Below are 26,842 nucleotides of genomic sequence, written 5' to 3'. Positions count from 1 at the left end.
TGATATTTTTTTCTTTTTCTAAATTTTTCTAATTTTTTTGAAACATTTTGTTCAATTTAACATTTCAAAAGCATATTTTACCACTGAAAAATACAGTAAGAGTTGAGTTAATTATTTATCAAGTGAAAAATGTTTTGTTCATATATTTTTAAAATAAAAGACTTATCTATAATTAATTTCACGCTTATTTGTGCATTTCAAATTTTGGTTTAATTCAGACTTGTTCAGTGTAAATTTCTTCCTGAAATATCCTTTTGTACAATTTTACTGTTTGAATTCAAACAACAGATGGCGCTGCTCATTCATATTAATACTAATTGACTTTGCTTAATCACTTACTATCATAAGTGAGTGCTTATATATACATTATAATTATTTATATTTATTATTAAGTTGTAATTCTTTATCTGAGTAATTTTAAAAGGGATTAAATTATTTGAAATAGGTTCCCAAAGTATAAAACAGCGTGATAAGTGAGCATCGCAATTTTTTGTAACAATTTTTTCTAATATCATAAAATTTTATTTCAGCTCGTACATAAGTTCTGTCAGTTTTGTTTTTGATTTTGTTTCCAATCGATCGTATGGTAGTCGAATTCATCAGAATTGAAGGTAAAAACTATTTTTCCTTTTTAATACCATTTGTAAATGTAAAACATTTGTATTGCTAAATTGTAAAAACATAACGTTCATTATTATTAACTGTTCAGTAATTATCAGTTGAAATAGCAATTATGTTAATTGATAAAATTTAAATTTTCATTTTTTGAACAAGTCTTTCTCGTTATTTCTGTTCATGATGCGGTGCCACATCCGTGGTCGTACTGTAGGAGAATTTTAATTTGAAAATTTCCTGCTTTCGCGTTTTCAATTTAATACTGTTCTGACAATGACCTGAAAATTTTGCTAAAAGAAACCATTCTCATTCATTAATAATACTTTGATAACATATTTTGCATTTCAAATACTTTAAGCTGATTCATCGTCACGAAATGTTGACCAGACTTTTTTGGCATTGAACTGTGCTATTTTCTAGGCTATTTTTTGTACATCTTTTCTTTTCTTTTTTTATTACATTCTTAACTCTTGTTTCATGTATCTTTTGAGAATTTTGTGAAATTAATTTTTGGGGTAAAATTTATTAGTTTCGTCTTGTGAGAAAATTTTTGTTGCAACATTTTCAAATTTTTGCCGTGTGAATAACTGAAAGGCAAACAAATTTAAAAATGTTAATTGCATGTAGCGCTTGTTTTTGTATATTGTTTGTTACTGATGTATGCAGTTCCAATTTGTGCAACTGTCGAGACAGAAATTAACAACTGTTTTGAAGAGAAAAATGTTTTTTAAACCCACAAAGCGGTATTAAAACATTAAATAGCTAGCTTGCATCTGTTTATCGTTGCTTATTTGCTCATTTGTGTGGCAACAGAAATTTACAGAGCGTACTAAAGCTATATTTGAAGAATTGTTGTTTTGAATTATTTTTTATTAAATGGGATTTTAATGTTTTGCATGAAAAATTAAGAAGTCGATTGTGGCATTTTGATTTATCTTATCGCGTATAATTTTACAAGTGTTAAACTCGATTTTACTACATAAACAGTAATATATGATTAATTTTGAATAAGAGAAAAATATTAATTATTATTATTATTATTATTATTATTATTATGTATTGTATTATATCGACTTATTTTTATTTCATTTCATTTCATTTCATTTTATTGTTTTTCATCAAACTACATCACAGGGAAAAATATTTTTAATTCAATGTTTGCGCTTTTAGCTTGACCAATTTCAACTATCAGTGCAGTGATCGATATTTGTGATAAACCGTCGAACGATCTTTGAGGCATTTTTTTTTCTTTTATTTCTTTAAACATTTTCCTATCGAAAATGTTATTCATTTTTATCTTCATTCAATGAACAAAAACTGCTGTGTTCAGATCAACGTCGGTTGGCTTTGAAAACAATGCATATGCAAGCTGCTGTACTAAAAAGCAAGCACTGTGAAGCTCAACCAAAAAGCGATTTAGCGACTGTCAAACACCATTCATTTCATCTCTTCTTTTTACACAGGTAAGCAAACGTTTTTTCTTACTGTGGTTATTTCGGTTTCTCTCTTTCAACTACATATTTTTCTCTAAGATCAGTTGATTTGTGCATTTTTGGAAGGAATTGTACTTTCTCTTCAATTAGCTTGTTTTCATCTGTTGAAATTTTATTCCTATCTTCGGTAAAATCTCCTCATCAGCACTGCTAAAGCACTCACATCAGGTTAAATTATGATAAAACTTTTTCATTTGCAGACATTTTGAAGTGGTTTTTTCAAAATTACACTTCTGTATGTTTATATTAATTGCCAGCATACAGTGATGACGTTGCTGTCAAAGATTTAATTAAGTATTGAAAAAAAGGAAAATTCGTATCAAAATTGTTGTTCTCTTGAAAAACAATTGCGCTGTTGAGTAGTAATTTTTGCTTGTGTGTAATTTCATCATTTTTTAATGCCTTAATAGTACTGTTAAGAATCATAATCATGCGTATCATGCTTGATTGAAAATTAGTGGAAATTTATAGCCAGTAGTTGCTTTAATGGTAGTATGCAACTGTTGCCTGTTGACATGGAGACACACCTATTCGATTGTAAATTAATGATGTTCTTGAGTAAGATAAGTACAAATGGGATGCAATTTTAATAATACAAGCATTAAACAGAGTGCAATGGTCTTATTCTGTGGTGCTGGTAATTAAAAATTTTACTTTTATCTCGCATTTTGGTTGGTAGTTCGGTGCTGCATACTATTCAAAAATCAACACAGAGCTGTTTGTGATTCTTTCCTCCTTCGCCATATAATTCACTCAGGTGTAATTGTTCGTTGCTTTGATTTATTTTAATGCAATAAATATTTGACAAGATGAAAATCGATAAGGTATCATCACTTTGTAGGTACATTTAAATAAATATGTATATGGAAACTATTTTTTGTACATTTTCCTACTTTTGTACCGTATATATACTTGTGCGTGTATAGTTTTAGTTCCTTTCCTGACTTTGGCATCATTGCATGTGTAGGTTAATTTTCATGGGAAAGCTTGGAAAAGTTACGAAAATAAGTTTAATGAATGATTCATCTAAACGCGCGCGTATTGCTTCTTTAGCACAACTTTGACGGCAGTATCACATTCACCACATGCCAAATTAATTTCATTCATCATCGTCCTGGTGGTCGCATTTGGGTTCGTCGGAGCTTTGTTCTTCATTGCCCCATTTTCTCACTGACTATTGCTTTTTAGTTCAAGCTTACCAAATTTGCAAGCAGACAATTTCCCAAACAGTTAACTCTACCTTTCATCGCTAGTAAGGTATAGGTATACTTATATTTTGCTTCAATTGGATATTAGTTAGATTAAGCAGTCCTAAAATGAATAAATAATAATAATAATCAAATAAATAAAGAAATAAGTTTACAAAAAACACTCATGCATGTTGGCATCACAGTATGCAATGGAGTAGGGTTACAAATGAGATTGGAAAGCGTAGGTTTCAAATTGCTTACTTGTTGTTCAGATGCTTTTGCTTTTGTTTTTTTTTAATTGATTTAGTAACGTTTATATGTTAGTTTTCTATTACTTGCCGATAATTTGCGATTAGACATAATCAATTGCATATGCATTTGAAAGAACAATCCTGCTATTTGTCATACGGAAGGTTGGAATTTTAAATGAAGCTATCTATTGCATTTTTGCTTTCCAATTAAGTATTTTCAAGCATAGGGCTAGAATTTGGGATAGTTGTTTCTTCTTTTATTGGTTTGCTGCTTTGTTTTGGTTTCATTTTTCTATATATCACAGCTAGTTGGAATGTTAGTGAACACTTTTCCGTGTTTGTTGCTTTGGTTTACGTCATGAGTGATGATGATTGGAAATTTTCGAAATTCAGTCGCCAAGTTGCAGTTGTGCTCCATTAGTAATGTTAATTGCGAGAACGTGCGGCTTGCGGCAATATGAATTACCTGAGGGTAAAAATGGACGAGCATTTCATTAAACGTACGTTTATGAAGCATTCACTGAAAGCAAACTTCGAACTAATTGCTATTATAACGCAATAATTTTTTCTCTTTTCACCACGACCATGGTTTATAAGAAAGATCATGATCATTTATGGAATTGAATAGAACAATGGCATGTATTTGATGTCATTATTACAACAACTTGTATGGAATTTGCCGCATTGAACGTTTGTTTTTAAGTTAGTTTGGCGGCAAATGACTTGCTCATAATGGTTTAGTTAATTTTTTACAACATATTTTTCCAAATTATCTAGATCCTGTAGGTTCTGCAACTGGAATTTCTCATTTAAACAAGTTGTTTGAAAAATGAATATCTATCAACAGTTTAATAATTGATGTTTAATCATCCTGATGATTTTTACTTACAGTATCTTGCGGGAATAGCTTTTTAAATTATATACTTTTGGTTATGGGTGGTTATGGCTGTTCCAAAAATTGATCTATCATATTATTGAAATTTGACATGAAGTTAGTATAGGTTTCAATAAATGTTGAAAGTTTTTCTAATCAGACAGATCTGCATCTTGATGAAGTTAACATTTTTACCTTAACCTACATTGAGATACACGTTCATCATGCACGGTTTGAGATTTGGTGACATTTTCAATTGTTGAATTTATTAATTGCTGCATTTTTTCAAAAATAAATGATTAAACATTTGAAACATGAAAATTTGGCAGTAAAAATTTTTTTAATTTTTAAAAAATTTTTTAAATTTTATTTTTTTAATTTAATTTTTAACTCTCTGGCATTGTAATTTGAATTGAAATTGTTTTCAAATACTCTGACGTCATTGGTAACTGTTTGCTTTAACTGCTTTGGTTGGTTCTGTGATGCGCTTTGCAATAGCGTTTGGCGTAATTGAATCAGAATTAGCAAATGTTCTGCTTGCCTTTCTGGGAAATTATCTTTAGCATCTAATCTAGATTTCTATTTTAAATACAATCTCACGCTACTGGCGTGTAGCAGTCGGCAAGCTTTGACCATTTCATACTACTTTTATCAGAGAATTGGTACTTCGACGTTAGGTATTGAATGACTTTCTGTTTTTTGTTTGATTTTGATTTATTGTTTAAATTTTTTTATTTCTTTCTGTTCCGGTAGGATAATTTGATTTATTTTACCTGTAAATCGAATAATTTCAGCTTTTTCTCTAATCTAGATTGTTGTAAAGTTTTGCTAACAAAAAAATAAAGACAACAACTAATGCATAAATAAATAGATTAAGATGATATGCATCAGACAATGTATGTGCTGCATTGAATGCAGTGCGTGAATAACCGTTGTTTTTTGCAAAATTTGAACGTTCGTGGAGAAAATGTTTGAAGGGTTTTTTTGCATGTAATTGTAAGTGAAATTATCAAGGGCAGCTAACGATAATACATTTTATCAGATGGAAATTTAATTTCCTTTAATTTTTTTCTGAAATATTTCATAAGCTAACAGACAACTTTTGCACCAATGACAGTTTTTCACAGATGCTTATGATAATAGTAATAATAATAAATATTAGATTGAAGCACAAACTTTACGTAATGGGTCATGATGGAAAATCCTCTCAACGTTGATTGGACACACTGCATGGCTAGAGTTGAATAATGAACTCTTTGTCGATTAACTTTCATCCTTTATTTGTTGTCTTCTGATTTGGGAAATTTCGTTTCCTGATTGCATGTGCCTTGAAATTTGATCATTTTTAATCAGCAAATTTTATTTGGTTTCTGAATTGCAGAAGTTTCGTGTCAAATTTTGAACTTGAACAATTGCAAAATGACATTTACCATTCTTCAGAAAACTCAATATTTTTCCTATATTAAATATTTTTTATTCATCACCTTTTCCAAGCGTTTGAGGTATATGAGAGATGGTAGATTGAGATAGATAGTTCTTTTTCTTTTTACTTCTATTATGACAGTTTTGATTTTAACATTTTAAATTAGACTTGCTCATGTCTTCTATCAGTTGTATTGAAAATGTAATAGTAATCATTGATTCTGAAAGGCAAAATCTTTCATGCACATATATCATCATCGTTGTATGAAATCTTTCTTCCCTTTATTTCAAAGAACAAATTATAATTTAAAACAATTTTTATTAGAAAATTATTGTGAAATTTAACTAAAGTCGTTTGTTAACGAAAAGAGTGCACTTGGGAAGTAGTTGCTATCGATAATTTCAAATCAAACAACTCACAGTTTGGAAAGGAAGAAAATAGATTTCGTCTAATGAAAATTACAACGTTATTATTCTTGTTTAAAATGATCAGCTTAATTTGAATAATTAATTAAAGTATTCATTCTTTGCACCTTCGAGGTAGGTTTTCAACTGAATATTATTCAAGGCGACTTTTTTGTGAAAAGCTTCTCCCACTTTGTTTTGCTTCGTCATTGATGGATGATTGATAAAATTTTTGTTTTATCGTTATTATTTTTTTCACTTCAAATTTTGCATTGTTTATCTGTTTGTACATGTTTTGTGAATCATTTCCCATCACCTTTTTGCAACTTCACAGACAGACACAGTCATCAGACAAGCATGATTATTCTCAGAATGGTTGTTTTATGTTTAGTTTGTTTGATATGGGAAAGTTTTAGTTGAATTTATTTCTCCCATTTATTATTACTGAAGTGATTTCAATTCTATTTATTCTGATGGTGATGATCATTTTATTTCGATTATTTAGATGCTATTTTCTCCTCAATCAGACTTTCAGCTTATGGTTTATATATATATATATATATATGTATATGTATATGTACACTAGATATGGCTATATTCAGTTTAGCAGAGAGTTGTGGTTACGAACCTTGAACGTTTATCTTTCTAAAAGCAGGGCATCTTAATAAACAATACTGAGCGACTTGTTTTTCCGCTCATAACCAACAAGTTCGGGCAGTAAGTAGTGAAACGCACTTTTCTTGTTTGGAACGTCACCGTTGACGAGCTTGTTGTCTCTTTTGACACTAGCCGAAATTTTGGTTACCTACACGAAAGCTACTGCACGCATATATCTATCTTATATACCATTTCCGTCGGTCTTTTCCTCATCTTTTTAAGTATAGAATTTCTATTTCACTTTTCAAAGTGAAAAATGCTATTCTTGCATTATTGGTATTTCGTCTCGCAGAATTTCTGCCCATTTTTAGTAAGTTTATCTGTAAAAGTAATGTTCTCTATTGCACAAAGAAAGCCCAAAATGCGGCAATTTCTTGCTACTAGCATTTTCAATCTTCATTCTTTTAATGCTTCATATTTTACCTACCCAAAAATTGCTAAATACTTTTAAAAAATCAGTATAAATAATTCAATATCTTCAATTGATGGGCTATATTTTGAAGCTTTTCTTGATGTATAATGTTTGTTTGCTTCTTTTCAATCACTGCTATACACACTAGCAAAGCAAAAATGATCAGATCCGTATTAGTAGTTGTTGGTTGCATTTTTCAGTAGCACCCTTCGTTGTTATTTTCCAACAGTTGAGCAAACAAAATAATCAGATACACGAAATCAATAAGTCATATAATAAATAATACGTCAGTAATATTTTTTTTCGTTTATATTTATTATTATTTTTGCAATTAATTGCAATTAGCTTTAAAAATTTTGTAGTTGTTAATGTTGAACAATAGTGGAACAGTTAGAACTAAAATGGAAAAAATGAGATGATGAAGATAAATTTTGCTACTATTTCAGTGAAGCGATTGATTGAATATTGAATTGTTTTCGAAAGTGGGAAAAGTGAAATTCTGTCAATTGTCGTCTGATTATGGTTTTTGATAACATCAAATGACAGTATGATTAATATTGAAATTTTGCCTTGATATAATAATGTACTGCTTTTCTTATTTCAATTTTGTATAAGAAGAAAATTTTCCCAAATCAGAATCACACAATTTTCTGTTTGCTTAATTTTCAAATGTGAAAATAACGTATAATTATTTTTAAACAAAGCATGTTGGTTAACGTGCAAGATATGGCGGACATATTTATTTATTTATTGCAAAAATGTAGCTTCTTCAACTAGGGTATGCGGTATGTTGTTGTAGAATTATCATCTTAACGTAAGATGCAATTATTGTTAAGAGGGATAAGACTGCAGGAAGCTGTGTTCATTCCGTGATGAATAATTGAAAAATTCTGACATTTCAAAAGATTTTATTACTGGTTGTTTCGAAAAATAGTGCTACCTCTTTACCAACATATATTTATAATGTGCATGATGAAGCATTTTCGTCGTATACATCAGAGTTGAGGGGGATTTATTTATATCTTTAAAATTTTACTTTTCATTTATTTTGTTTGTTCCGTGTTCCATTAATTTTATTAATCAATTTGTCATGCGAAATTGAGTAATACTGATTGTTCATCAGTGACAGCAGTGGAAGATTGAAATTGACGATTTCTAATCAGTTATGCCGCGGGGCGCTTTTCACAGACAAAGATTAGATTATGTTGGCTGTTTCGTTCGCCCAATTTCATAAAATGCCGCCAAGCTAGTTTCACAGAAAGAGCCAGGTGATGGATTCATTTAGCTACAACACGGAAAAAACGTATAAACGATCAGTTAATATTTGATAAAAAGACCACCATCAGCACAAAATGCATGTATTTTGAAATTTGATTTTTCTAATAATTAAGAAGAGCTGAGTGGTATGGTAATATTTGGAAAGATTTAAAAATTTTTCAAAAATCATCAGTACAACAGTTTCGCATATTGATTATAGTTGTTGGTGAACTTACTGCTTTGACCTGGAATTCAGTAGGTAACAAGCAGGCTGCTGGGAACACAAAAGTGGACCAGCAACAACGAATATCGTATTTTTCGTTTTCATCTTAATAGTTAGTTAGTTGTTTGTGCGTATTTTTTTCTTTACAGTAATATGACAATAAACCACATGTGCATGGGAAGATAGTGAAGCAAGATAGCGAATGTTTCTGTTCGTTTGATCATTTTTTGCAAATCACAAAAAGTATTTGGACAAATGAATCATTAATTTTACATGAGGTGAAAATTGATCTTTCAAATGAAATATGAGAGTGATTTTAGTAATTTTTCTGTTTTTTTTAAGTAATAACTATTTTATGATTTGCCATAAATATGAATTTTCATTTGTACGACGATAGCTTAATTTTCGATCATTTAAAAGAGTTAGTTGCAAAGCAAACTGTGTTTGCAAACTATCCCACTGGCATGTTTTATTTCTTTTTTCTTTGTTTATTCATTTTAATGTTTTCCTTGATAATTCATTGATTCATGATTCATGTAGTACCACTTATACAATTTACGATGTGTGATCGATGAATTTTATCATTTTTTTCTTTCCTTTATGAAATTTTATAACTTTTCAAAAGTTATCTTCACAGTTCTAGTTTTTTCCATTAGCTTGCACGAGCTTATCAATCAGTAAGTGGAAAATAATGTTCTTTTTCAATTTCTGCTTGTTCTGTCTCAATTATATGCTTGTTTGCTTGGACATTTTTGAGCGTTGAGGTTCTTTGAGCGATTGCATTTCAATATTTCATTGCTGAGGGTGCGTTAATTTTTCGCTTTCACAAACCAATCATGGGACAAGTTTTGATGCTGATCCCGTAGGCGTAACATTCAAAAGTTTGTTTGACCATTTCGTTTCTGATTTATGTTTATTTTCTTGCTCTTTTACGCTTTTCACATCAACTAACAGCATTATTATTATTATTATTATTATTATTATTACTCTATTGTTATTCTTGCTGTTGAAGAAGGTGTGGTGAAGACTGAGGAAAAGTTAGCAGATTGTTACCATGATAATAGATGCTGGCTACCATTTGGTGAAAAATTTTTTTCCCAGTCGCACTGCAACCTGTTCCATTACCTGGTTAATAATATCGCATTTGAAATTTCGCAGTCATACATTATAACATACGTTGTTTATTCAACAGTAACCCACTTCCCCTTTGAGCAAGCTTTTCAACATACTGAATGAATGGCCTATAACATACTTAATTGGTCATGTAATCATTTCAGACATTTAACGCCAAGCATTGGTTCGTTATTGTTGGTTACTTTTTGAACTTCGCCTTCAGTCGTGTAATCAATTGTTCACTTAATTTAATTAATTAATTAATTAATTAAGAACAGAATTGGATATTTTCTATTCTTCTCTTATTCGTTCTATCTGAATCATTTGAAATTTATTTTTGATAAATAATGAATTTTGTTTGATTGAAAATTATTTGAAATTGTTTGTTTTCTTTTAAATTTTAATAATTCAAAGCTAACTTGCACTTGGATGAAAGGGACTATTTTTATCCAGAAACAAGAGCAGCCAGTCAGTATTGAAGCTGGTTCAGCAGTTTTAATCTGAAATTTAATACAACTGGTTTTTATTTTGCTTTTTGCAATTTTTCAGTTTCAATTTTAATCAGCTTATTACGTGAAGGGATCATTGAGGCGTTATGCAAATGTTGTAAAGGAAAAATTGAAGTAAAAAATCCCATTTATCATTCCAATCTTGGCGCAGATTTTGATTTTTATCATTTTCCGACAAAGTTTCATTTGTTATTTTTGTCGGTTTTTTTTCTTGAAATGCTTACACTTTACATTTTATTATTATTTCGATGTGATACTTTTGAATTTATGCGATGCGTTCTTGTTTGCATGGCATATTGTAGTCAACACTGGGATGCTATTTGGACAACCGGTTTGAAAGACGAAACTGAAAAATTAGAATTTAGGTGATTGTAAGTTTGAAAATTGTTGCTTGATTGTAGATTTTCCTTTTCAATGCTGACTGTTTTTGTAAAATAGCAAGCAGCTTTGGCTTTTTGACCGCCTGGGCATATTTTTCCGTCATTCTCCAACTCAATTCAATGCAAACATCCTGCAACTGTAATTGTAGCCGAAAGTGCACTACAACTAGGTCGTAGCGAGGTTTGCATTACTATCCATAATAGCATATTTTCGTCATGCGAGATGTTGATTTTTACACCTTCCGGTGCTGTATGTATGTAGAAAGCAGTCTTTATTTTCATTTAATGACAACGGTAGCAACAGATTTTCGCAAATTGTTTTCTTATGGTCAGAATGGGTTCAGAATTGATTTATCCAGATAGCCGAAGCTGAACTGATTGCTGAAAAGAAGTAGCTAGCCGGAGGCGCTTTTTTGAAATCATCGTAGGCCGTTGTTGTTTGACCGACGACAGGATTTTCCAGTCGAGGAAGCATTTCATCTGCAGACTCTCCATTCTCTCTTTTCCATTTTCAGTTTTATCCGCAGATGGTTGTGCTCTGCAAAATTGCTAATATAATCATTATTTATAATCTGCAAGAATTGCAAGATTCAGGTTTATGAGAGAATGGATCGTTTTATTGTATAATTTAATACCACGTTGCAACGTTTAAATTGATTGATTGTTTTCAGTGAATTGCCAGTGCATGTCAATGGACAATTGACCACAACAGCGGGTGGCAAAGCGTGCAAGTGGCTTTAAACATTGGGTATTAATTATGATACATTGTCGGTATAAAACTGAGGTCGATTGACATCTGCAGTGTTAATTTATGAGGACAGGCATCTAGGTCTTTACGTGTGTGTGTGTGTGTGTGAAAGTATAATTATATTTATCCTGTATACTTGTGCGTGTGTCGATGAGAAAGGAAAAGTCATGCGTGCTTGCTTATTCATTCAAGTTCCATAAAAATTTCTTTTATTTGCTTAATTTTGAAAATTTTGTTCGAGTTGAAAGTTTACTTCCACATGCAATCTCACTCAGCCATCTGCTCATTTTCTGTTACCTGATGATGATTTAAGCTTTATTTACTACATGTTTCTTTAAAACGAAAACTTTAGAATTTATTTATTTTTACATTTCATCATACGTACGTTTTAAGATACACTTCACATTCAAGATACAGCCTGCTTTTTCAATAATTATTGCATCACATGTAAATGAACGTTGGGGATGTTATCTTTTTTTTTGGTTTCTTTTGAAATTTTTACTGATAAGAATTTCCATGGCACTGATGGAAGTTGGTTCATTTCAATTATATTCGATTTAATTATGGAATCGACAGCTTCTTTTTTGGTTATAGTTAATTATGCATCATGTTGTGGAAAGGCATAGTAGCTGTTAGATTTGTTGTACTATTTTTGTCAAATGCAAAAAATATACTTGGAAAAGATTGTTGAAATAATTTTTAACTTAAATACATTTGTCGGTTTTTTCTTTCTTCATATATATATATATATATATATATATGCATACATGCAAAAATTGTAGGCATTTTTAATAAATTCCTGAAATTATAACTTTACTTTTAACACTGAGTAATTTGCTTGTTAGCGTGTTTTAATGTATCGGACATTTAAGAAAACTTGACCCTTTGTTTGTTAGAATTTTGAAATTAAAATTTTGACATTTCTTTAATTAGGCTATATCTATAGCGAACTTTGATAGTTGTAGCTAAAAGTGAAATTTTAAAATAAAGTTTGAGGTTTTCCGTTATTATGGTTCTACATCTAATTAGGCTGCTCACTAAATTCCGCATTTTGCAATTTGAAATTATTATTAACAGAAAAATTATCAACATTTGTTTACTTCTTACTTTTATTTAAGATTTAATGAAAAAAATATCTGTATATACTTTGCTTGGTGGAAATTATGTACATTTTTGTACGTTATTCTGATGCTGTAATTTTTTTTGTGACGTTTTTTATGCTGTGTGCTGAGCAAATTAGTATAATAACAATATTATTATTTTATCAAATATGTAAAAGTGATCATGGAACATTATAAATTAGTGTAATAGCTATTGTTTTCAATACTAGTTATTCAGCAGTCTTACATTAGTAGACAGCATTTTTCTCCAACATGGTGCGTTAAACACGCTCGGCAAATAGTATTTTTTTTGTTGATTTCGTCAAAACTGAGCTGCTTACTTTACTGTCGGTCGTCGAAAAGTAAACAATGATAAATAAAGCTGTGCGACTGATTTTTCAATTAACGACTAAACAACTAACACCAGAGCGTTCCTTTTCGTATCTGCTAGGGTGGTATAATTCAATTTCAAATCTGCACGTGTATTGTACAACAGAAAATTCTTTTATTGAAGTGGAAAAGTTCAGCTTTTTCTACACGTTTGTCATGTTTGGTTGTAATTATTACATAGGCAACAACAGCACTGTGTGAAATTCTGAGTGTTCACTTTTTTTTATTTAATTGCTTTCACATCAATTTAATATAAGTTTAGCTTTACCACGAGTGAAATGGGTTGATTTAAATTAGAATTTAGACGCAAAAAGGTTCTGCCTACGATGTATACCGAGCGCGTACAGTCAGGGCATTACTGGACGGTCTTTTTTGCATTGCATGCTTCAATCGTGCGTGATGGCGCAGCTTGTCGTTCTATATAACAGCGTTCTAATGGTGAAAGGAATTATACAACCCTGCTTTTTACAATTTGTTATGCTGATGGTTACTGTACATTAAAATTGTCCACAGTAGAGATATTTTTCAAGATAATACACAAGTAGGAAAAGTATAGAAATTATCAAAACAAAAATCCATTATTTGTCTTGTATCAATAGGGATTAACTCATCATCATCATCATCATTGCATTCTGTATATCTTTCTACGTACGTAATTGTGCATTCAGCTTTTTTTAACCATCCATCAGTTGTTTGTTTATTTATGAATCGGTTGTTAAATGCTTGTTTGCCTCAACAAAGAATTGATCATGTAACTGGGTTGCAAACAGAAGCTGTTGCAAGTCTGAGGTTAATTGTTTTTTATGCAAAATTGCCAACGCAAGCGGAACTGTTTTTAAATCTTTGCTCACGTCTGAAGCTTACGTCCAGATGAAGCCGGAATGAAATTTTTTTTTGATTTTAACTAAGCGATCAAGTAATGCACTTGACAAGGGGAAAAAGGTTGAACTGATTTGATTTGTTGTTCGGCAATTCAATTTGTTCCATCCATTGCATGCATCAAGGATTTGCAGTTTTGAAAGCGTCGCATAATTTTTAACAGTTGCTGATTGAAAAAGAAGCAAAACAAAATTTGTTTTAGCATTTTTTTTCTGAGAAATTTGATCAAACTGATAGTTGAAAATTGTAAATTGCTTTTATTCAATTTCAAGAAAAGGAAAACTTGTGAAAGAAATACGGGACCTCATAACATCACAGCACATACACATACATACACATGATGAAATCGAATGACGATCGGTAAATTTTTCTGCAAGCGTGTAATAGAACAACTCGTCGACCTTGGCGTTCACTGATTGTTGCAGTGTTTGTTCAAATGATGAAACAAAAAAATTTTCTACACACATGATGATCAACATTTTAATGCTTTGTTCTCGTATCTTTATTTGTGGCGTTTGTTTAATCTCAAGATTGGGTGAAATTAGTCAGAGCTGTTAATAAATTTTTTGCACAGTTGAAAATTTTCGTATTTCTTAAGTGGGCAGAATTTGAGGACCAGGATGACAGAATCTGTGTTTAATTCGTTCATTCTGATATAGTGGCTTTTGCTTGCAAATTTTCCAGTCTTCTACTGGTCTAGGCGCTAAAGTTTGGAAGTGTTCTTGTTTCTTGGTTTTTTTGTTCGAAGACTGACTGCTAGGTTCAGTTCGACGATGACTTACGAGTAACAGATCTAATCTTGCGTTATTCATGCTTTAAGCTTTATGCTGCTCAGAGTTAGTTGGTTAAAAGTGCCCAGCAAGCAATCCCTGATGAATTCGAATTGAATGAATTATATTATGAGGGGTTTTTGAGGGGGTATTATGGAAAGTTTTGTTTTCATGCTTATAAAGCATTTCGCAGCAGCAGCAGTTGCTGCAACAACTAACTGCAATCGATTGCTTGTATATAATTTAAAAAAAAGCATAATATTAGATCATTGGGTTTTGTTTGCTTTTGAACGACTGCGCTTTGAGTCATGCAAATGGTTTAGAAACGCCGGTTTGCGATTGTTTTGAATTTTTACAAAGTTCTGATATAAAACAAAACTTTTTTTTCGAATAATTTGTTAAAATGAAATTTATTGACCAAGCAATAAATGATAGAATTGCAATTATATTTACAATCACTTTGTCAATGCTTGCGGTATTTGTCCAGCGTCATGGCGCATACTTTCCATTCTAATTTTTTTTAATCGAAATAACATCCATTGTTTTGCATTTATATCGGTTGATTGAAACCTACATAACTATCATCAAGCTTTTCATTTCCAGTAAATTATTGCAAGTATTTTCAAATAACAAATTGCGTTTTCAGTTTTTAGTATATGATAAAATTGTTAATAGAAATTGAAATTGGAAGTGGAAAAATTTTAATAGATGCCGTTTGATGATTTTGTGTTTGATTGTGAAAAAGTTTTGTCAGTATCTGTGTGAAAGTTTTACTTTTTGTATTTCAGATCCAAACATGCTCAACTGTTCAGCTCCATCACTGTATCATGGCTGCAGTTTATTTTTGAAACACGGCTGCTCTTGCTTGACAGTCAAATCTTGCCAGCAAGCTCATTTTCAATTTTCCGACGAAGCAATTTGTCATGAAGAGTGGATTCGAAGAAAAAGTAAGTTGAACATTTCCATTGACACTTATTTATTTATTCAGTCACTTCGATTTTTGTTGTCTTCGATCATTGAAAAGTTGCTGTGCTTTTCAGTTTTTTTAGTCTCCTTTCTCCAGTTAATAAGTTCGATTATTTTAATTTGCGAGAAAAACTCTGATCATTGACAATTGATTGGCAAATCCGGCACTTAGTCAGTCGATTGGTCGATTGGTTGGTTGGTTGGTTGGGGTGATGATTCCCCTACCTTTGTGCAGTTTGTCATGAGTGTGCGTAATTTTTCAGTTTCAAATTGCCGCAGCTGAATGTTGCTGTTGTTCTTCTTGTCACGCTGCTAGTGCTAGTTCCAGAAGCAGGTTTCTCATGTACTGATTGAATATTTCCATGTACACAGTGGGTTGTCCAATAGAGCTAGTGAAAAAAGCAAAAGGAACAATTTTTTTCCATTGTATTTACATTCTGTATTTATCTTTTTTTAATTTAAAATTTGCCTTATCATTTCTTTAAGTAATTGCAGTTTTTGCAATTGCAGTCGTCGCCTGACTGCAAAGCAGCGACACTTGCATGCAGAGTAAGTTGCATATCAGATGAGCATGATAGCGATTGTTTGTTGTCGTTGGCGGACGTTATTTCTGGCAAATTTGTCGTCCTAACCACGAGGTATGCGCATGTTGCCTGCTATTGCTTTTTTTTTCTTTGTTTTTACTACTCGTCACTCGCTGTTGCAGCAGACAGTCTTCACTGGCATATTTTTGTTAATACTTTTGATAAGGCTTATCTCCTTGGCCACAGCTCACAAAGTGGGCGACAGCCAATTTTGCAGACAGTTTGTTTGATCTTTTGCAAACAGCTGTCGTTTGATAACGTTGCGTGTTTAGCATTCCGTTGTTCAGCAGTAATTTCCATAAATTTTGTTGTTGTTGTTTTATTGTACCATCCAATTGCACACAAATATTTTTAAGTTGGATGTTTGTCATTTTTTTAATTTCATTTGCAGCATATCCGTGCAACGACAGTTGCAAGTGTTGAAATTGACATATGCTGAGATTGAACTGTTTCAAAAGCGCTTTTAAGCTGCTTATTTGTAAAATAAACAAATCAGCAGACCATCTGTTCAACTTACTTAAGACGCCACATTTTTTAACGGCAGGCAATTCTGATCGTTGTAGTACTGAAGTCTACCTTTAATGTTATTATTCTGTACCGTTTTCAGCAGTAAAGAAAGTAACAGACAGTAATTTCTTTGCATATCTTTTTTTATTTCGTTTTCAGTTGTTGAGTTTCTAGTAAGGGGTTCAAAATAAGCTGTAAAATTTTATGACGCCTACAAATGAATTGTTTTTTTCTTGCATTATGCAAGTTAGGATTCGACGTTTTCAACAAATTCTGCAAATGTTGTTCGTTGCATCATTCATTATAAAGCTGTGCTTTTTTTTGCTGCAAGTGAAATCTCCTCACGACGGTAGATAATTTATTTAAATGAGTTTGTAAAAGATAAAAAACCAGATTTGCAGTGTGTTGTTTACATAGTACTGTCAGTGACGCTGCAGTGATTGGTCAGTTTTCAGTGTTTTTTTTTCGGACGAATGAAACGGCACTCCTGAGTTAAGGCATCATAAGCAGTAATGACTGATGGTCGTTATTGTTCGTGTTGTAAAGTAGAAGTTTTGTTGTGCTATTATTACTGTTAATTTTTTCGCTGTAAGAGGTTATATTATGATTGTGTATGAGTTTGCAGAGTTTTTGTCCAACTTTTACCATTTCTCTTAACATTCCCAGTAATTCGTTCAACAATAAATAGTATGCATGTGAACTGGTAGATCGTAATGCCTAGATTTAGTTGATTATTTTCATCAATTCTATTACTTGTTTGTTTGGTGATTTTGCATTTGCAATTTGGGAATTTAGTAATTTCTGTTTTCAAAATTGCCAACTTGTGCAGAAGATGAAGAATTGGATAAATTTGACGTGCAGTTTGCTCATTATGTAAAAATGTAGTACCCATCAGTATCGGTCAGTTCCGCTTACGGCTAAATGTTAATTCGCACTTATTCAGTTTGCATCAGAATTGTTTACACACGCGCCTGATCTATGGAATGAAGAAAATATGAGTAATTGAAGTGGCTCTGTTCTAGGAATTAGTAAATAAAAAGTTGAAATTTATCGATTTTAAGGAAAATTTGTGACCAATTTTTGCTCAAATGAATGAACAGTAAGTAGGAAGCTGTGCAATGTCATAGTATATTCTTTCATTTGGTGGCGTCAAATTGTTCCATGTCATGTTATTTTAACAAATGTTTTCCAGTATAATGTCTCTATTAGTAAATTTGTTTATTTGGAGGCTTGTTGAATACTTTGAATGTGATTTTGTGACGTTGACAGTTGACTTTAATGGACATGTATATTTTATTAAAAAGTAAGAATTGAAATGTGAGAAAATGAGATGACAGTGGCGTGGGGTAACGTGGATATAATTGGCGATCGATAAAAATAGTGTTGGGTTCAGCTTTATTCTCTTTGTGAGGATCAATAGGCCGCAGCGTACAGGCAGCAGTAGTGTTTATTATTACCTTTACGCATTTCAGCTATTAAGTGGAACAGGGAAGGAAAAAAGCGTTCTTGTTTGCACGTTTGCTTCTGGAAAGCAAATACAAGTTCTCAGTGCAGTTTGCGGTATCTACCAACAGTCGACTGTGCATGGACACTTGAATTGATTCATTTTTTTTTCATGTTGTTTTCAATCGCACAATGTCATCTTTAAATGACCAATGGTGCATTTGCACTACATGAAACAACGTTTGCTCATGTTTTATTTTAACATTGATCAGCTGAAGTCATCATCGTTTCTTTTAGCCGCATTTCCGTTATCAGTGAACAGACGGGCTAATAATGTCATGTCACACTTTTTTGTTTTAGCAATTGATGGCTGCAAAAGTTGCCACTATAACACTTCTACAAACGCTAATTTATGATTGCATTGCATATGTATATCATATAGAAACAGTTCTCCAATTGATCGATCTGATCGCCTCGTTCGCTTGCATTTCATTCAGATTAAGCACGTTGCGCTGTTTAACTGAACGGTTATTATTTTGCTGCAGTGATTTTTTGAAAATAATTTGCAGTTTCAACTCCTTTCCTTGTTTTTTCCTCTCTTTTTATTTCAGCATTTGACCTCAGACAGTGGTCATTTAGCTGTATATAGAAAGTTGTATATATTTGTTTTCGATGACTGCCGCTCTTGCTCATATTATGCAGAATTGACCAAAAATCATGACCGCTTTGTGCGCTCATATTGTGGAACAATCTTCGTTTGATTGTTATACGTATTACCCCTAAAATGACGACTAGTTTACAGGCAACTGCATTTCATAGGCATAGTGTTTTTTTTGTTTTGATATAGTTTTTTTAGTATATATATATATATATTCATTTGAAGTAGCGCAGCCGCAGTAATGGTTGATTAATTATTGGACACTTCATGTAAGCTTTTGCTTTTTCTTGCCAAGACGAGCTGTCTTTCAACTGTAGACAATGTACATCAGTCAGGGGAGCAAGTTCAGATGTAATTATTGTTGGTGACTGCAAATATGCGTGAAAATTCTTTTTTTTTCAATTTTATGCTGAATTGTTTTATAACTTTTAACTTTATTACAATAAGTGTTGTTTTTAAGTGCATCTTCAATTACCAGTTCAAGTTTGCTCTTGAACAAAAAAATGTTGTTAGGCTAAATGCGCAGTTTTTTTAAAATTTAACCACCTGATTCTCATTTACGGATAATGATGTAGTTACATGGAGCATAGTTTATTTTTTGAGAACAAAGTACTAAAAAATTAGTTATTTTAATAATAAAGTCGATTATTTTGGGTATTCACATTAATGGCTCTGTTTTGTGTTCTCATTTGAAAATGTCTCGATGTTTCTGCCTTTGCAAGACCCGCTGTGATCCTTAAATGAGAAATCGATTGCGCCCCTCATCGTGGGACTAGTTTACCGGCTGCTTTCAATTTTTGCAAATTTTTCCAGTCGTTTGATGCGATGCTATAAAATCTTTTATGGACTAGTCCTCGATGACGTTTTGGGTTTATTAGCTGACCCATGCTGGGAAGAGACACTTCACTGTTCACTGCCTATTTGTTCACTATTTTGTTGTTTTAGTTTTGTCATGTAACAACGTGCCGCTGCTGCTGCTGCTGCTGCAGCACAGTATCTGTAAAATAGTAGCTGTTTAATTATTAATAATTTTCTATACCATTAAAGCAAGTGTCAGTTGATCAGAAGTGGTGACTGAGAGTAGAGTAACTTGATAGGCATGAATTGTGTGGGTTGATTAGTTGAGAGTTAATTGCATGAGCAAAAGGGTGATTTAGCGCCTGTTTCACGTTATTTTCGATTTTGTCTTCGATGTCACCTTTGACGCTGCTTTTTATTGATTGTGATTCATGATTTAACGAAATTTATATACTAAAATTTGTTTCTCTTTTATTCAGCTATGTGGAAAGAGGTTTGTTTGAAAGCCAAGTGTGGTGTTGTTTTCCAGCCGAAGTGCCCAGAGGATTCGATTCTAGTTCCAGCCCCGGCTCCTGAACCACCGAATTGTTGCCCGTCACCAGATACTTGTCAGTGCAACCAAGAAGTGGGTTTTTTATTTTTGTTTTATTTTCTTTTTGAGCTTATATTTTTGCTTTTCAGGCTTGTTTGAAGCATATCAAATCGTGCCCACCTGAATCAGAATTGGTGCGAGTTTCTGAAGGCACGGATACCCCTGGCCGTTGCTGTGACATATTTGAGTGTTTTCCAAAAAGTAAGGGCAAGTGTTATATAGGATTTAATTTTTTTTTCTTGCAAACTTGAACAGGGGACATATTTGGCAACGACTATATCATTTTTATGCCATTATTTTTGAAAGTTTTTTCTTTTTCTAATTAATAAAAAAATTTTTTTATCAAGTTAACTACTGGTCCATGGTCAGATACATTTTAATTGTAAAATGATACTTAAAGATGAGTTCAATTTTTTCAGTGCGTGCATTCGCTGAAAGCAAAAATGTTCAGTAATATAAATGTAATATATTACAAAAACGCTTGCAAATAAAATTTTATAAATTCCTAAATTAAAATCTGAGACAGCGAGATTCCTTTTTTTGGGGATTTTTCTTCGTCATTGTTGCTCTGGCTCAGTTGGCTGTGCCGGCGGTTTAAGCGACTGGGCAGGAAAGGGGCCAAGGACAGGCGAAGATGGCATGGGAAGGTGGTGCAGACGCAGCCCCCCTCTAAGATTTGATTGAGCATTTTTCTCGATTATGTGAATTAGCATGCGATAGTGTGTGCTGTAGTCATTTATCATTTTTCAGTGCTATGCAACAGTAATCCGGTCGTTATGTATGTACATGTATATGTATATAAGTTTGTATTTATTTCACTTTCTGTTATTTTATTTTATTTTTATAATATGTGGAAATTATTACTTTATCATTGAATTTGCAGAATTTGGTTGCAATCACGTCCGCTGTCCTCCAACAAAAGTGGAAAAATGTCCGGAGGATAGCTATCGGCCACCACAAGTGATAGCGGAAAAGGGTTGTTGTCCTGTGGTAGAAGAGTGTCGTTGTTTGGCTGGAGTCTGTCCACCAGCAGTTTGTCCACCAAATCATCATTTGGTGGTGCTGAAAAAAGGAAACGGTATTCCAGGGAGCTGTTGTGATCAATTTCATTGTATATCTGGTCAGTCGATGCAAGTCGGAATTTTGCGCAGTTAAAATTGCATAGCTACTCGTTTCAGTGGAACCTGCGGTAAACGAGACGTCAATGATTTGCGAAGTTGAGAAGACTGTGTTCCGCAACGGCGACACGTGGCATCCAAAGCCTTGCACAGAATGCGAATGCAAAGATGGAATAATATTCTGTCGATCATTGCTTTGTCATCCACCGCCGCCCAGCTGTCGAAGGATCCAAGTACCGGAAGGTGAATGCTGTCCCATTTGTTCTGGTAATTGTTGTTTATTTATATATTTATATATTTATTTATTTTAATTTGTGCTTTGATTGATCTTTTTTTTTCTTTCAGGCTGCGAGACAGAAAATGGCGAGAGCCGTAATATTACTGAACAGTGGAAAAAAGACGACTGCACTACTTGTCAGTGTTCAGAGGATGGTCAAGTAATTTGTCAAAGACAGTTGTGTAGTGTGGAATGCGACAATCCGCTTTATGTGAGCGGACAGTGTTGTCCTGTTTGTGAAAGTACGTTTGAATTTTAAACTGGAAATATTCATACTTTCCATATATTTTTTTTTAGAATCGTTGCTAATAAATTTACCGTTATCGTGTCCAAGTATTGAGCTTTGCACGCTGCGATGTGAATATGGTCTGAAGCGCGGTTTGGATGGATGCTTTCTTTGTGAATGTCTGCAAAACTTACAACATCTCAGTGGTAATCAATATTGGCGTTTTCTAAAATTATACTTGCACAAATTAATGTTTTTATTATTGGGTGCTTTCAAAGGTCAGTGATTGAATTTCTCTAATTGAAGCAAATTAGAGTATTTTATTGCTTTTTGCTTGCTTTTTGAACAAGAAAATAATTTTGATGAGCTTATATAAATAATTCAATCTGTTCACTGGTAAGTAATAAGTGAATTCAGAAAGCCTGAAATATTTCCAATCTAGGTGCTGAAGATGAACACCACGGAAATTTTATGTCTGTAAAAATAAGTGATCCAATAACAGCAGGAAAAGTAGAAGTTTTGCCTTTAGAGCCAGGATCAAAATCTGGCTGTCAATTTTGGAACCTGCAGTCATGTACAAAGCGTTGTGCACATGGTTTTGAGCACGATGCCAACGGCTGTCCAATGTGTAAGTGCAACGCCTGTCCTCGCATTTACAACTGCAACAAGCATTGCTTGTATGGTTATGAGAAGAATCTGCATGGATGTGAGATATGCAGATGTAGGGGTTAGTACTTTGTTGCTTTTATTGTTTCAATATCTTATTTAATCTTCTGCTTTATTTTTACAGGTATATGGATTGAATCTGACTCATCCATTTTTCCAACAAAGAACATCACATCTGAATGGATTGGATGCAGTTCACTGGCAGGATATCGTGATCACGGTGAATGGTGGTTCGATGATTGCCGTCATTGTTATTGTGATCATGGTCGAGAATTTTGCTCACTTCTTGCTTGTCCACATTTGAACTGCACTGAACCAACTTTCATCGACGGTGAATGTTGTCCTCGATGTCCAGGTAGTGTCCTGTGCAATAGGTTTTTCTTTTTTTATATATTTTTTGAGGAAATGAAATTTTGAAGCAGGTATGTTATTTTTAATGTTGTTGTTGATCTTTAGATGCAGCTTTGGATCGTCGATTACATCGATTGACTTGCCATGCACCTGGTGGCAATCGAAACTACGTTGAGGGTGAATTTTGGAACCTTGACAAATGTACAATTTGTACTTGTCATGTTGGTCACGTGCTTTGTCACAGGAAAGAATGTCCGCCTGCTCCGTGTGCCAAGCCAAGTATTTCTGATGATAATTGCTGTCCAGTATGCAAAGATGTCGGTAGGAGAGAACTGTTTGCATTTTCAAAAATCTTTTCTTCTTCAGTCGTTTGAAAATAAAATTTCAGGTTTCGGTGAATTTACTCCCCCGGCTAACATCAGCAGTTTTTGTTCAACTGAAACCGGCGTGGCTCATGTGGAGGGTTCCGTATGGAAAGAAGGTCCTTGTGTGTCCTGCGTTTGCCGCCATAGTCAGGTACGGTGTTATTATCAGAGCTGCGCTAGTGTCACTTGCGACAGTCGCTCATTGCATCTGAAAGACTCTTGTTGCCCGATTTGTATAGGTAAATTAGTATTGTATTGGCTTCTTTTTTGTCAGAATGTTATAGTTTGAAGACAATTTTAGAGAAAATGGATACGGGTGTTTGTCACTTAAGTGGAGTCTCATACAATATTGGCGAAATGTGGCGAGATAATATTTGTCGTAATTGTACTTGCCAATACGGAGGTGAACTTTTCTGCTCTCAAATGGAATGTCGCAAATGCGTCGAGCCCATTTATAAAGAAGGACTCTGCTGTCCCGTATGTAAAGAAATGACCAACTGGCAGGTGCTACCAAATTATCCAAAATTGAATGGTCTGTATATTTTCTGAAAATAATTATTTTCAAGCCGATAACTTGTTTATAACGAGTGGTAATTTATCAACTGTTTAGACAATTCGACAGATGTGCAGCAGGCAAGTCTTGTGGTCGCTTTGTGTATTATCGGAATTTTAGCCGTCGTGTTGCTGATCGTTTTGCTTGTTGTGTGGTTGGCGAAAAAGTACCGCGCACCGGCGATAACTAAAAGCACAGAAGCTAGACTGTCAAGTTTGAAATTTCAACAAGGCAAATCATTGTTGAAGCATATCAAGCGCAATGGCGCTTACAAGCAACGCAAAAACGTTTCACTGCTTCGAGAAACTGGGGGCAGTTGTGAAGAGCCAGAATGTGCAAGCGATGCTGCTGTCTGATGCTTGCTTTGGGTTTATTTATTTATTTATTTATTTTATTCTTTTCTGATCATATCTTTCTTGGTCACTTATTTTATCACAATTACGAATAGTGTCTCTTTTATGTGTACAACGAAAGTTTGCATTATAGACAGGTATTTTTTCACGTTTTAGAAATGAATTTCAGAGATCAAATATTGCGAAACACAATAATAATAGATTGATTGGTTGGGTTCATTCTTAGACCGGTCAAAAACGTTATTCTGCATTTACGTTTTGACAACTGCAAAGCAAATTCATCGCATTCTATGCACCTAATGTGTAACTTATTTTGCTCTCGTAAAATATAGAGGAGATCTCTTAATTTTGTGCCCATTAATGCGATGACCATTGCATTTCGTGATCTTTTTCTTTCAAATACACATCACGTACATACTCATCACCGAAAAGGGTCATTATTAGCTTCATACAGTAGTTTTTTAATACCTTATTTTTCGCACATTTTCAAATCAACCTATTTTTGTTCATTTGCTTTTTACATGCAAATTTTTTGCTCCTCAAAATACATTTACTTTGTTGCTAACTTTCAAATCGATTTGCTTTTTCATTTACACACTTACGAATGCTTTTGCGGTATTTGTTCAGTTTTGTCCAAATGAGTAAATAATTTTTGTAACAATTTATTTTCATTTATGCTTAGGGAAGGCCAGTTGTTTTTTGTTGAAGATGATGATGATGAAGCGGAAAAGACAAAACAAAAAAGAGCTATCTCCTGTACGGTATTTTGATTCTTGATAATGTATGTCCTTGAATATGATGTTTTACTTGTTCTTATATTTTAAAATACTGACAGTAACTGTTTGATCATAACAACAGGTCTGAGTAAATATGCATACTTTTATAGAAATTTCTGAAGGCGTTGGGTGCGTTGCGTACTGGGCAAAATTTTCTGAGTATACATGTTGAAGAGAAAAAATAAATGTACTTAATTTCAGATTTGTGTAAATGAAGAAAAAAACGCAAATCATCTATTATTTACTTTACAGTAATACAATTTTTTAGTGATACTGACAGTTTATGCTATAATTGATATGAGCAGATGTTAATGGATACAGTCAACTGAAAGGGATTGAAAGCACAGTTTCGAATAACAACGACACGATGAAAATCTCAGAAAACGTGCTTTTCTCATTTATAAAATTGCTTGAATTTTTTTTCTAACGCATATGTATATAATATATGCACTTGTACATGTGTATAATTTTTCCAACAAAGTCCAGCAGTTCCTGAATGCAAAGAAATGAGCGAGATGTCAATTGTATGGCTATACGAACAGCTTTTGGTCATTTAAGGTAATAGTTTTGGTTGGCAGCCGTTTAGCAATTACAAGAATATTTCATTGCAAGCAAAAAAAGAAGTTTCGCCAATAACAAAATGCAGACATTCACAGTTCACAGGATTCACATACAGTCCAAAATCTTTACCTACAACGCAATGTTTCGTGTGCATTAGTGCCGATACTCTGTTCCAATTTTCGCTTAACTTCTCTAACAATCTCTCTAGAAAAAACAAAAAATTATAGAGTAACATCAAGTTCCGAAACAGTGCTTTTCTTTTCCCAAAATGCTTTATTTCCATAATGTGAAATAACCAAAAAATTTTAATCAGCTCGACAAAAAATTAACTTCATAGTCAGCTGCGAAATCCACATTGACATGACAAGAAGCAATGCTTGTATTCACGCAAAGAAATATTCAAAGGCAACTAAGAGTAGAATATTTCAGTTGCTATAGAAGCGGTGTCATTTATAGAAGGAAATAATGCAATACTACATATAAACCTTATTTCATTTTGTTCATTTTAATTAATTTTAATATCTATATTGTCTGCAATCAATGAAATTGCGTAATTAAAATTTTTCTAATTTGTAGCTTTCTGTATTACAAAAATGAAGTTCAGGTACAAATGCTATTACGATCACGAACATTGCTTGGAGGATATAAGTCGTAATTTATGCATAAATATTCATAGAATAGAATTATATTTCATATTATCAAGAGAGCGTAATTATTTTCTTATTCCCTGGCTCCTACTAAAATCACATCATCACTCAACTTTTTTTGCAATATCTCAGCAAATACGCATTTATACAACGTGCGACCAGGTTTGTAGTGATTAATTTATTTTTTCTGATCAATTGAAATCATTTTCTCAACAACTTAAATTTTTCGACTTTTCAAAAAAGCAAGGCTATAGCCTTTGCTGTTTTTGCGATTTTCGAAAGTAGGCTTTTGACACAAATTTCGCTTTTTTTGTTATATATGGCTAAATTCTGATAAATTAGAAGGTTCTGGAAAGTTTTACGGCAAATAAACGCGTACGTGTCGAATAAATGGCTTCTAAAGTTGCCATGTGCCTATCTTAATACACAGGAAAGCCGCCATACTGGAACTCCCTTGAAATGGAACAAGGGTGGTTGAAATTTTGTATAAAAGACTTTTTTGCCATTATAATGAGGTATTCATTCACATTTTGCCTCTTGTGCAATATTTCCTTGTTTTGGGCAACTTGATTTTCCCTTCTGTTGCGGTCCATTTCGATAAATTGAAAAAAAGTTGTTGTCACTGGGGTTTGGTGTGGAGTATAAAATCTTTCCATTTTATCGTCGTTCTTCACTGACCTATCCTCATGTTAATCCAGCCCAAATAGAAAAGA

General features: G+C 32.9%; 6 protein-coding genes across 6 annotated transcripts; 5 read left to right on the top strand and 1 right to left on the bottom strand.

Moving 5' to 3' along the window:
- Nucleotides 1–10,035: 10,035 nt before the first annotated feature.
- Nucleotides 10,036–10,790, top strand: Tsp_03150 (conserved hypothetical protein). Its single transcript, XM_003379443.1, has 4 exons — nucleotides 10,036–10,110; nucleotides 10,327–10,396; nucleotides 10,462–10,600; nucleotides 10,724–10,790. Exons 1-4 carry the CDS (start codon nucleotides 10,036–10,038, stop codon nucleotides 10,788–10,790), a joined length of 351 nt encoding a protein of 116 aa, XP_003379491.1.
- A 362-nt stretch (nucleotides 10,791–11,152) lies between these two features.
- On the bottom strand, nucleotides 11,153–11,597 carry Tsp_03149 (conserved hypothetical protein). The gene is made up of 3 exons (XM_003379442.1): nucleotides 11,566–11,597; nucleotides 11,437–11,536; nucleotides 11,153–11,350 (listed from the first exon to the last, which is right to left on the bottom strand). Exons 1-3 carry the CDS (start codon nucleotides 11,595–11,597, stop codon nucleotides 11,153–11,155), a joined length of 330 nt encoding a protein of 109 aa, XP_003379490.1.
- A 3,262-nt stretch (nucleotides 11,598–14,859) lies between these two features.
- Nucleotides 14,860–16,677, top strand: Tsp_03148 (conserved hypothetical protein). The gene is made up of 6 exons (XM_003379441.1): nucleotides 14,860–14,922; nucleotides 14,954–15,019; nucleotides 15,477–15,524; nucleotides 16,165–16,257; nucleotides 16,405–16,527; nucleotides 16,630–16,677. The coding sequence occupies exons 1-6, from the start codon at nucleotides 14,860–14,862 to the stop codon at nucleotides 16,675–16,677; spliced, it is 441 nt and encodes a 146-aa protein (XP_003379489.1).
- Nucleotides 16,678–17,941: 1,264 nt separating this feature from the next.
- On the top strand, nucleotides 17,942–18,346 carry Tsp_03147 (E3 ubiquitin-protein ligase synoviolin-A). The gene is made up of 2 exons (XM_003379440.1): nucleotides 17,942–18,031; nucleotides 18,218–18,346. Exons 1-2 carry the CDS (start codon nucleotides 17,942–17,944, stop codon nucleotides 18,344–18,346), a joined length of 219 nt encoding a protein of 72 aa, XP_003379488.1.
- Nucleotides 18,347–20,125: 1,779 nt separating this feature from the next.
- On the top strand, nucleotides 20,126–23,451 carry Tsp_03146 (putative von Willebrand factor type C domain protein). Its single transcript, XM_003379439.1, has 11 exons — nucleotides 20,126–20,137; nucleotides 20,174–20,269; nucleotides 20,326–20,437; nucleotides 21,120–21,314; nucleotides 21,415–21,597; nucleotides 21,700–21,873; nucleotides 21,929–22,063; nucleotides 22,387–22,584; nucleotides 22,648–22,878; nucleotides 22,980–23,179; nucleotides 23,263–23,451. The coding sequence occupies exons 1-11, from the start codon at nucleotides 20,126–20,128 to the stop codon at nucleotides 23,449–23,451; spliced, it is 1,725 nt and encodes a 574-aa protein (XP_003379487.1).
- A 94-nt stretch (nucleotides 23,452–23,545) lies between these two features.
- On the top strand, nucleotides 23,546–24,148 carry Tsp_03145 (putative von Willebrand factor type C domain protein). Its single transcript, XM_003379438.1, has 2 exons — nucleotides 23,546–23,771; nucleotides 23,850–24,148. Exons 1-2 carry the CDS (start codon nucleotides 23,546–23,548, stop codon nucleotides 24,146–24,148), a joined length of 525 nt encoding a protein of 174 aa, XP_003379486.1.
- Nucleotides 24,149–26,842: the final 2,694 nt, after the last annotated feature.

Source organism: Trichinella spiralis, assembly GCF_000181795.1.
Source record: "Trichinella spiralis strain ISS 195 chromosome Unknown Scfld2, whole genome shotgun sequence".
In the NCBI taxonomy this organism is placed as follows: domain Eukaryota; kingdom Metazoa; phylum Nematoda; class Enoplea; order Trichinellida; family Trichinellidae; genus Trichinella; species Trichinella spiralis.
Note: the sequence above shows the minus strand (reverse complement) of the source record. Positions and strands in the feature narration are given on the sequence as shown.